The sequence below is a fragment of the Pituophis catenifer genome, unplaced genomic scaffold (assembly GCF_029215685.1).
Source record: "Pituophis catenifer annectens isolate HBS135680 unplaced genomic scaffold, rPitCat1.0.hap2 SCAF_1, whole genome shotgun sequence".
NCBI classification, from domain to species: domain Eukaryota; kingdom Metazoa; phylum Chordata; class Lepidosauria; order Squamata; family Colubridae; genus Pituophis; species Pituophis catenifer.
The window spans coordinates 276,762,181-276,774,537 of record NW_027256881.1 but is presented as its reverse complement, the minus strand read 5'-3'; the positions used below and the strand labels follow the sequence as shown (position 1 = coordinate 276,774,537).

At 35.9% G+C, this 12,357-nt stretch overlaps 1 protein-coding gene across 2 annotated transcripts in view; it reads right to left on the bottom strand.

Annotated features, from left to right (window-relative positions):
• Nucleotides 1-1,375: 1,375 nt before the first annotated feature.
• The window catches only part of MADD (MAP kinase activating death domain), an 80,436-nt gene continuing 69,454 nt past the window's right edge, over nt 1,376-12,357 (bottom strand). For both annotated transcript variants that reach the window (XM_070936720.1, XM_070936728.1), the window contains 3 exons: nt 9,368-9,437; nt 4,642-4,688; nt 1,376-3,325 (listed from right to left, as the gene is read on the bottom strand). In XM_070936720.1, coding sequence (XP_070792821.1) covers nt 3,218-3,325; nt 4,642-4,688; nt 9,368-9,437 — 225 coding nt within the window. In that variant the 3' untranslated portion in view covers nt 1,376-3,217. The remainder of the gene's footprint in view (nt 3,326-4,641; nt 4,689-9,367; nt 9,438-12,357) is intronic.

Below are 12,357 nucleotides of genomic sequence, written 5' to 3'. Positions count from 1 at the left end.
AAAGCTCAAACAGCAGTCTTCAAAATGAAAAAGGTCTTCTGCAGTTACAACATAAGCCTAAGATTGAAAATCAGGCTTGTCAGATGTTACATCTTTTCTATCTTGCTCTACAGAGTAGAGAGTTGGTCTCTGACAGAAAGCCACTTGAAGAGACTAGAAGCATTTGAAATGTGAATTTACAAACGGCTGTTACATATAAGCTGGGTTGACAAAATCAGAAATGAGGTGATAAGCTGCCTGGGAAAGCCAAGGGAAATCATCAATACCATTAAAAAGTGAAAGTTCATAGGAAGACTGTGTAGTCACAGATCCCTACCTGAGAATAAGTCAATAAGGGTATGCAAATTTTGGCTTCCAAAGGCTACATAAAACAATGACTCAAGTTCTATATGCTTATCAAGGGTGTGTCTGAAGGTAATGAACTTGGCTGATGCTATATGTGTAAATCTGAAATATTATAATCTAATCTAATTACAATATTACAATATAAAATGACATGATTTTACGATTACAATCTACCCCATTTTAAGAGGAGAATCCAGAGACATCAAATTCTGATAAATATACTGATATTTTCTGGAAGCTAATCAAAGCATAGACGTTTATTTTAGGACAACAAAGGAACTTAGAAGTCCTCACTAATGAGATGGTAAGATATTTTGCTTCCATTTTTGCAGTTATTCTTGGGCTTTAAAGGAATGGCAAGAAGCAAAGTAATTGAAATAGTTGGTCTAAAAAAACCTAATTGCTTAAGATAACTCACCAGTGAATAACTAAGTATTTGCTAAATGTAATATACAGCATGGGGAGAAAAGAACAGAAAGAACCAGAATCCATTATGCTGAAAGAAAAAAAAAAGCAATTCAAGCAAAAAAGCTAAGAATATATTCATTATGATCAACAGTGATCTTAAAATGAACAATAATTTGAATTTTGAACCAATAAAATGTTTATCAAAGTAGTCTAACAAAAAGTAATAAAAGCTATCATTATTTTTATATTGCATTTCAGTTGATTGATAGCTAGGTAAGTTACTTCATGCTGATACAATAGAAGGCTAAAAAATAAAGTGAGCTTATAGATGGAAGCCTTGCTCTGTTTTCCTTATGCAGTGTAAAGAACCAAAGGTTTAAGAAACACCACAGTAGACTATAAACTGAATCACACATTTCTTTTAATTTCTGCACATTGGCTTGGATAGGCTTAAGCACTGGCAAAACTAGTGAGAATGCATAATTTCACTTTTAAAATGAACTTAGTGAAAATAATGCAACATTTTGCAATCTTAAATAATTTATCACACTATCATTTTGGAGCAAATAATTTATTTGCATAGTATTTCATAGTGGATCACAGATACAAAATTGCAGCCAATTAAACTCCATGCCTGTTCAAAGTTTACCAAACCTGCTGTAGGGTGAAAAATGTAAGAAGAAATGTCCATTTCATTTCATTATAAGTCTGAAGGTGCTAGGACATTACGTTTATGTGAAACAGTCCAAATATTGGGTTATGTTTCCCACTTTATCTCTTAGAGAATTCCCTTTCTCTAAAACCTAAAATTACAAACATGTAATACTTTAAAAGCATACACACAATTACACACATGCACATGCACACAGCCTTGATTCAGGAGACCTTAATGCAAAGGGCTTTGCTTCAAATGGATGAATTTTCTGCATCGGTTGTCTTTTTTTATAAAGACATCATTAAATTGTACTGAGGTGCTTTCATATTTAATCAAAATCTGTGCATAATAAATGTCCCCTCCTTCTACCTAGTCTACCTAGTCTAAAATTATGTATTTTAGAGATGGGCCCTTCAGTTTTGGTTTTATCTGAAACTGAAGTCATGCACATGGTACGCAAGACTAATAAGATTTCACAAGAGGCAACAGTGGTTTAATTGCATTTTAATTTAACATTCAGACAACTGTACACTTTTCTATAAATATATGTGGTACTGAAATATGTACATTTCTTCCCCCCTCCCACCCTTTATAGTGCAGTCAATTCAACAGTCATACAGATTAAATTGTGCAGAACAAGCCCAATGATTCCTAAAGGCATGTTGCCTAGAAATGTTATCACTTCTGTGATACTTCAACATCAGCCAGAGAAGTCTGCCAGATGTTCTAGTTTCTTCTCTACTGTAAATTTTCTCCTTCAAGTACCTTGGTGTATTTTTGCATTAGAGTCCAGTATAGTCCATGAAAAGTAGAAAGACAATTCATTTATTTTTCATCCTATTCAACAATTGTCAAATGGAAATTTACCAGAAGGGGAAAATTCATTACAGTGACATTTTTTGCTTTTTAAAAATAAACATTAATAGACTGACAAAAGCCGTGGTTAAAGGGAGACATAAAATGAGAAGATACAATGCTACTGATACATTTGTGCATGCTTACAACTTTTTAATAACTGGATGTATCTCTAACAGTACACTGCACACACTCAGGCTTCACATGACTATCTCATACATTCAAGCCAATCATACTGTCTTGGTTTTGGTGGCTTTTCTCCTGTTCTCATTTAATTCTATACACTTATCATAAAGAAATCTATTTATGTCTATATACTAGTGAATTGAACTGGAATGTCAGCAAAATTGTTGTCTTATGTTTAAAATAGTATGTACAGCACATGCATACTGATCATGAGATCACTATTTAATCACTCCTGCATTATGATCTTTAGCCATTCCTTTGATGACACAATATATATACATATTTTCCAACCCTTGATGTGGAAAGGGTTGAAGAAGTCTACAAAAGGGCTATTGGCAAGGATTCTCTAATGACAATTCAAGTACCAAAAACAAGAAAGGAAATAAAAGTAAGCATCTGAACAGCAGCAACAGTGGATGATCCAAGAGTGAGTGGCTTGCACAATGCACACAATAACAAATCTGAAACAGAAGGCATATGCCTATAAATTAAACGAACAACAGTACAACTGGAGATAAAAAGAAGGGAGTGTCATGAGCCATCTTGATGAACTAAATACGAAAGAGAAAGTGATAAACAAAATGCAAATGCTTAGAATATCTTAAGCACAGGCCTGAATGTGCTCATGAAATTTCATTTCCATAAAGGGGTTTTGCAGGGGATTTCAAGAGAACGGGACCATATATGAATGGTTTTCATGTGAGCTTGTATAACTGCAAAAGAAAGGAGAAAATTGCATGGCAATGTGTTTCTCAACAATAACATTGATCAGCTGGACACTGGACGAGGTGGTTTGCTTTTGCTTTCTGCCTCCTTCCCACGCACTGCTGCCACATAAGAGAAGAGACACAATACCGAATAGCAGATCTCATGAGCCTAGAAGACATTAAAAAGATAAGATAATCAGATACTGAGTATCTGGGTATATGTAGATGTAAAGTTTTCTTACTTAGAGCAAGTATAAAATGAAATGCAATGATAAGACATAATGTCTTGATGTGAGCAATTCATCCATCTCCACCACTGAGAGGAACAAACAAGCACACAACATTTTATGCTTGCATAATTAAAGTCTAATGAATTGTAAATTTTGTTTACAGTTGAATCAGTTTGGAAGTACCTTCACCTGTACTAAATCCAAATAGAATTTAATTGCTAAGATTAGATTCCAAAATCCCATGTTGGCAGCAAATAAAGAGATTAAAGTTAAATATATTCACTGCTCAGTTCAGGGACCTTTTTTATAGGATATCTTTCTTCTCCTAACTAAATGACTTTATAAATATAATTGTTAGTTACTAAATACTCTTCTAATCTCTATTTACTGCACAGGTATTACCTAGTTTAGGTAATAAAACATCTGCAAGAAAACAATCAAGCTCAGAGATCACTAAGGACCCCTAATCTTTATTCAATCTTACTGTTTGCCTTCCACCTGTCCCCCAAATCCTTTGTAGAGTAAGATGTGTAACTTTGTATGACTTTGTACATTTGCATTGCAATGTAATGTTTAAAGGAAATGTTATTTAAATTTCCTTTATGCATGCTGTATTGTACATACTATATGTTCTAAATGCTAAGTGAAAAGTGTCTTTCTTATATTTGATAATAATCCAAATATACTGCTGGATATTAATCTTTTTCAATTTTCTGGTATACTTTCACAGGTACAATAAAGAACTTCAGTTCGCACCACTTTGGGAGAACTAGTTGTTAACTTTCTGAGCAGTTTGGCAAACTGGTTGTTGGAAGAAATCAATAGAGCAGAGAACCGGTTGTTAAATTACTTCAATCCCACCACTGGCTATGGCCTGACAATTCTATGGAATAAAAACCAGCATTCTAACCTTAATTCATAGGACTTTCGAGTGAGAATTATTAATATATTTATGCTCCAAATGAATCCATAATGTGCCAGGTTTTTTTCAAAGTAGACACATTAAGTTAATTTATATTGCTAGTTTTTTTTTAAAAAAAACTACCACTGTGAAAAATGAGATAGAAAAATAAACTTTTAATCATTGGTAGTTCAACTTCCATGTTAATTAAGTTAAAGATTATCAATATTTGAGCTACATCATAAGCATAAATCTTGCTTAATAGTACAAGCAATCTGATGAAATATTGTCGAATGCTAGGCATGAAAACAAAACCTTTGAAAAATAACCAAAAAACCATACTAAGTAACTTACCATTGGTGTCTTGTACTTGTGGCTCACCACTTCTTTAGTTTCAGGAACTAAAACCGGACGGGCAAGAGACAAAACAAAGAGTTCAAAAAACGAGAGGAAAAAATGAAAGGAATAGTATAATGTTCCCAAAGGTAACAAAAGGTCCAAGGGAAACATAGAACAGCTGCAGGAAAAAGACATTTTAACTAATTCTATATTCTTCGATTGTGACAATTCACCCAAGTCCATAGAAATACAAGTAATTTAAAGTGACAAATACTTTAGGATATATATATATATTCATTTGGGATTCCTCTGAATGATATGTGATTTTTTTATATGTCCTAATAATTACTCTATAGATAATTTTGGTATATAATACATTTATCAAGTTCCAAAAACTGTTGGTTCTTATCTGTCCCACTTATACTAGAAAATGGTTTTAGCAACTATTTCCCAATATTGATGAAATGCATCCATAGATAAACTGGAAGTAAATGTACTTATGTATATAAAGAGTGATGATCAACTTCTAAATGCCCTTAGTGTAAGAAAAGTGTCTCTAAGAAAGAGTTGTTCTTCCTGTGCATTTGGCCAACAGTTCAAAAGTATTCAAAAAGATCTACATTCTAAAGCCAAAATAGGAGCAGAATTCTGAATTCTTTCTTTGCTAAATAATATTAACCCATGTTAGCTTTGTTGCTTCATCATTTAACACCGAACAGGAAACATATCCATTTTAGGAAGGAAACGGGATTATACAGGGCTACATGGGGAAGGATGAGTAGAATAAGTATCATATTACCTACTAAAAGAAAAAAAAATAGCTGTCAATCTATGAACAATTGACTTTAATATATGGGAGGGGAGGATGCAAACGAAATCCAGACATACCCTTTTTATTAAGAGAAAAAAGTGCTACCAGAGAGACTTAATGGAACATAGTAAATATTAAGCAATACATACTAAAGATGACAGGACTCTATTAAAGAAGAATGAGACAATAAATTGATATTATATAAAATCAATATGTTGGAGAGCTAAAAAAATCCAACCATATGAAGTCCATACATGGTCAAGGATGCAAAATTCAGAAAACTGAAAAAAAAATCTTTTGAAACTATTTTGCTCATTAGTATCACATAATTCTGAGGCTAACTCTGTATTACCCACAAATGATCACAAAAAGAACCACACAAATATTTCTTTGCAGTTAGTATGTGACTTCAAAAGGCAAACAGATAAATCAGACAGAAGTGGCCTTAAGAGGGAAAGACAAGTCAGAATAAAAAATGCAAAATCTCTGACATTTAAATATCATTTTAGAAGGGCACCATCACACTGACTATATCTATCTGCTATAACCTCTCTATAAAGAAAAGAATTAGAAATAAGGTTAAAAAATGAATTCTAAAGTATATAGAATAAGAATAATATATAGCTATCATACAAGGGTTTAACAGTGAAGCTCAGAAAAAGGATTGCCCTCTTCCCCCTTACCCCAGAATTTCATTTGATTTTTGATACTGCTCAAATTAAATAGGTTACAAGAAGAAATAAACAAAAGTACATCTTGCAGTCTCTTGCCCTGTTAATGAGCATACACAGTACTAGCAAAGGATAGGGATGAAGGGACCACATTACCTGCTGGAGAATGAAGGTTTTCATAGCAGCGATAGTGAAGGGGCCACAATAAAACTAAAGCACAAGTACATAGCAGTAACTCAAATTTCAGAGCCAAGGATCTGATGCTTCCTACCTTTTTTTGGAACAATTCATCGCAACAGAGCACTCCAACTCAGACGTATCTCATCAACTAAATTATTTCAAACAACATGAGACTCTATACCAATTATAAGATCTTAGCCTTACCCATGATAATTTGGGCTTCAAGGTCTATCACAGTGGTGGGTTTCTACCAGTTTGGCCCGGTTCGGGTGAACCGGTAGTGGCGGCAGCGGGAGGCTCCGCCCACCTGCCCAGACATCATCACAGATGCTCTGTCCGTGTGCAGAAGGTTCTGCGCATGCGCAGAAGCACAGTGTGCGAGCTCCCAATTCCGAACTGGTAGCGAAGTTAAGTGGAACCCACTACTGGTCTATCGGTTCAATATGACATAGAGAAGCTGCATTCAAACATCATACAGAGATGCATAATGTATCCGAACTTACATTACCACAGCTGAGAATATTGGACTTAGTTACAAAGCCAGTTGTCAGAATCAAGCATATTTTGTATGAAATCAAAGTGATCGTCCACTAATAGATAATGACCAAAAAGCTACTGAGGGCTGTTAATTGAAAGGTTGTTGGAATGACTGCTTCCTCTGAGTAAACAGAAGCATTAGGAAGAACATAAAGCAGTCAGGTTCAAGGGAGCAAGTTAATAGAAAGGAGTGACAGGAGTTTGCCAAGAAAGTTCCACAGGAAAGGGAAAACACTTTAAAACCAATTACAAACTATTGCGTAATGATGTTGACTGCAGACATGTGGTTTCTGCCAGAGTCTAAATTACCTCAGTGATGCATTATTGACACAAGGAGGACTGCACCACACAAGGACTAGTAAAAATGTGTTCAACCAAAGCACAGTAAGTTTTTAATGGAAGGTCTTAAATGGAACCTGTGGAGTAGGGGGAATAACCTCCTGAAATAATGGCTTCAGATAAGGCCACCCTAGGACCTATAGAAAGTTGGAATTTTGCTGAAGTGGAGCCAATTACAGAAAAATAAAAAGGATTATTGGCTGATAAAGTTGAAGGCCTTCACTCTTTATACATGAATGCTATGGGGGAGGAGGGGAACAAAGGCAAGCTTGAGATCCTAATACAGAAGGGCATATATAATTTAAGAGATATAACAGACACTAATAGGATGATTCCCGTGAGTAGAATATAAAGGTACAGATTGTTCACAAAGAAAGAAGCAATCAAAGGGAATAGGAATTTCATTGTCACAGGTATCCACAGGTATTCCCACTCAGTGATGGGGAATGATATGTGCACAGTAGTGACACCATACAAAGCTGTTGTTATATACTTCTTTCTTAATGCTTGACACAATTACATAAGCCATGGAGGTGGTTAAGCTATTCTCCAAAGCACCTGAAGGCAGGACAAAAAACAATGGGTAGAAACTAATCAAGAAGAGAAACAACCTAGAACTAGGGATAAATTTCCTGACAGAACAATTAATCAGTGGAACAACTTGCCTTCAGAGGTTGTGAATGCTCCAACACTGGAAGTTTTTAAGAAGAGATTGGACAACCATTTGTCTGAAATGGTATAGGGTCTCCTGCCTGAGCAGAGGGTTGGACTAGAGACCTCCAAGATCCCTTCCAACTTTGTTATTCTATATTCTGAATTTGTGTTGTGATGTTATGAGGCATTATGTCATCCCCCCTTCATTTGCACTATATATTAAAAAGATCCATTCCTCCTCATAAAAGGAAATTAGTGAACAATTTATTCATTTAAATGCAAAGGAAAAAAAATAATATTGCTATTTGTGTCCACTATTGCCTGTTTAGTTAAGGAGACGGCGTACATGATGTCTGCAAAAAGCAAACTGCAGTTCTTTGAAAGAGGCATGAAGTTATAGTGATAGGAGTTTGGGGACAAGCTGTGTCAAGCATAGTCCTTTAAGGAAATTCCTGATCTGATTTCTGACAGCATTCTCCTTCAGAAGAGGAAAATAAAGCACGTAACCATTTGTCCTTTATTCAATGTTAATCAATAGGAAAAGCACAGTTGAGAAAGGTGAAGTAGAAATGTATAACCCAAGGACTATTGTTCCAAACCTGATGAAGAATCCAGATGACTGCCCCAATCCTGGGGCCTTTGATCCTAAGCAGCAGTTGAAAATTTGTGTAAATTGACATTTGGTGCAGTGCATGTGACAAGAACCTTACAAATTGGTCTTAGAGAAACCAATTCAGAATATATTTCTATGTTATTTGAGGGGGGGGGTTCTTAAAACATAAATTATATTGAGAGAAAACATCATCTGGACTAATAATTCATATCAATCACTCTAAGTTCTTTACTCACAATAAAATAAAATAAAAACATTTCTATGGCTGACTATTTCATATGCCTTTTCTATGTGCTCTGTATAATAGTTTAACCCTAAAGGGTATGCAGGATGGGAATATCTCTACTCAGATTTTAAAAATCTGCACTCGGTGTGGCACAAATTCTTCTCCCTGCACCTCCTTTTTTTCTTTGTTGCCATGACAAATAACCACACTGCAATTACTCAATTCATTAAAATTGTTTCAAGCAGCCAAAAGAAAGATTCAGTTCACAAATTCAAGAGCATTAGACGTGCTAATAGCAGACATGACAAAGATTCCAAAGCATCTAAAACTAACAAATTTACAGCGACTATGACTTTTATCAAACAGAGCATTCCCATAACATGATATGTCATATGATACCTGGAAACAGTTTTATTTAAATAATTAGTACAATTTTCAGGCTGCCAAGGTACTTAGAGATCAATGCTTCTTTCTGTCTCCTTGAAATCACTAGTCTTCCTTTGTCATTTCACTGAAGAATGCCACAAGCTTACTAATTTTCACCTTTATTTTCCAACATTTCTTCATTCGATCTTTAGTTCCTCTGCCATCTTAGCAAACAAAACAAAGAGTACTGTCTAAAAGAGCTACAGCTCTGCCTCTCGGAGAGGACTAGAAATTTGAGTTACTGCCATGCAGGTACAAACCTAGTATCAAAATAATGTAATTACCAAATTCTTCCAGGACAAAGACGCCACGCACTGTATTGCACTTTTTAATGTGATTCAGCTCTATGAAAACCTGAAAGAAAACAGGAGGGAAAAAGACAAGATTAGGCTAAAGGAGGAAATCTTTTCTAAATAATATAAACATAAAAATGCACACCACAGCAGGTTTAACTTGGAATGTTTGAGATGTTGTAATTCATACTACTAATCAAGCTACAATTATTTAAACCAAAAGAAAGAGGAATTTCAAAGTAAATATTGAAAACTTGCCACAATGCTAGAAATCAACAAACTTAAAAGGCTAAGAAGCTAAGACAGCAGAAGATGAAGTACCTTCCGCTCCTTGCAGGAGGAGAAAGCATGGAAGAGAAACGAAGGAGTTAGTAACTCTGACATACCGGTAATTCAACATTGCTACTCCCTTCAGGCACTCAATAAAAGAAAGAAAGGGGGGATGGAGGAAAAACCACACACCTCAAAATACAACAAAAGAAGGGACAAAGAATACTCCCAATTTTGGTCTCTGATTTGTAATCTTGTCCCATCCCATCAAATATCTACCCCTCCATGCATCCTCCTCCAGCACAGAGGGCAGGCAAGAGGTGCCATGCTTCCCACCCAAACCAGTTGTCTGCTATGGTTCCATATTCGATAAAGCCTCCTTTCAGGATTCATGGACTGTACCTTGACACAAAGTGCCAAGAAAACAAAGGTTATGAAAAATGCAATAGATTTTTTATTTCTGTGAGTCAGAAATCAAATCTGTAAAATATGCAAATACTCTGATTTTAATGGCCACAGCATCATTTCACACATCCACCCACATCCTCCAAAATGTAATGCCATTAACTTCAGTCAGAATGAGGAGCAATTTATTATTTACAGGGAAGAGATGCAGAAAGAAAATCTATTCAAAAGAATATTTACACCTTAGTTTTACCAATAATTGAAATTCCCAAGTATTTCTTAGAACGGTACTGATATCAACTCCAAGGAATAAAAAGGGAAGCTAGTCTTTTTATTGTGATAGGGTGGGTGGCGAAAATAAATGTATCATGGAAATTTAGCTTAAGATGATAACCAGTTTTGTCTAAACACCTCAAATGCCACTTTCAAATGTCCAGGGCCAGATAATAGTATTTTCTAAAAGAAAAAAAAAAGCTCATAAAATGGCAAACTTTTGTACAATTATTTTAGTACAAATGAAAAAGTACTATAATTATTGTAAGATTTTCCTTTAATTGCAGAAATTACAAAAGGTTATATTCCTCTCATACTATCAAACAAGTATTATGACATTTGCATAAATGTATTTCTGATCACCATTCCAATTAGCTAACAGCTAACAAAAGGGGATCCTGTCTTTGGTAACAAAACATTATCTTGGATAATGGGAAAAAGTAAGATTGTCTAGAATCTTTGCTTGAGATAAACTTTTCCCTTTCTCTACTATCCCCTACACCAGTCACAATCCTGCACCAAATAACTAAATAACTACTTGATGCAAACTTTGGAGGTGTGAGGGCCTTCACAGGTGCTTGAAATTCTTACAACAAACCTTAACCTTGTTGAATGGAAACAATAGTTAAATGAGGCTAGGAACAGAATTGATATTTATAAGAAAAAGTATTTAAAACCTCAATGAAGAGGAGAATCTAAAATTTCTATTGAAATAAGATTGGACCATGTCATGAACTACTCCCTTCCTTATGAAAATTTTTCAGATGTACAACACTAAACAAGAGATGGAGTTGGCATGTGCAACCTCTTTTTAAAATTTCTTCTGCAAATACCGCATTTCCCCGAAAATAAGACCCTGACTTATATTTTTTGAAGCCCAAAATAAGCACTTGGCCTTATTTTTGGAGAGGTCTTGTTATTTTGGGGTGCATGGAGCAAGATGGGGCTCCTCTTGCCATCCTACCTGATTTCCAGCTCTGCATTTAAATATTTTCGGGGAGGGCTTATTTTGGGGGGGAGGCTTATTTTAGCAAATGCGCTCAAAAGCCCGATTGGGCTTATTATCAGGGGATGTCTTATTTTCAGAGAAACAGGGTAGTCTTGACAAAAAATATATTTTACATCTGACCATCTTTAGGATATGGCTTATATTTTAGTGATGCAAAAAGAGGCATTCATAAATCTAGTCAAAGGCTACAACTAATGCAGAATTCAACATGGGTTGTTAAGTGGGAAGCAGAGGGAGTTCCAGTTAAAAAGAATAGGGGTGCGACAGGGCAAATCGGGAGGCCCTAACAGGCCCAGTGCAGGATACGCACAATTTGGGGGAGTATTGCAGTGTGGCACGAGCTCAGAATGGCTGGGGTAAGATGGTGTGAGGTGCTTGCATGCATGTGTATGATTGCAGGGAGATCAGGGAAACTGGTACAAGTGCAGGAAGCTGGGGGGGAAAGTTACACGATGAATGTGTGTGTGAACACAGGAAATGTGGGGATGGGTGTGTACATGTGTGTATGCATGTGCACCAGCACAAGGAGATCGTGGAAGAGGGTGTGGGATGTGTGTATGCAAAGATGAAAAGGCTGGGAAAGGGCACAGGGTATGTGCATGCATGTGCACAGGGAGGCCAGGGAAAGAAAGTGCTAGTGGGTGCATGCCTTTGTACAAGTGCAGGCAGCTTAGGAAAGGAAGGTGCTTGTGCGTACAAGCAAAGAAAAGGCCCGTGTTGAGGGATGCTGACCTGAGTGACTTGTGACCTTCCTTGCCAACTTCCCTACTGACTTTACTTGTGGGAAGCTGGCAGAGAAGGTCGGCAATGGCAACTGTGACCATAGGATGCTACAACCAGTCATAAGTATGCAACAGCCTGAGCAAGATTAAAAATAACGTGACCGAACTGAACGTTTATAGCCAAATCTGTTCTGCTACAATTTCACTACATGCAAATTTATTTCCTGTTCCAATAAACAAAACTAAAACTAAATTTTTAGGGAGAAGTGTTCATTTTAATAACAGATATCCATGCTAATTAT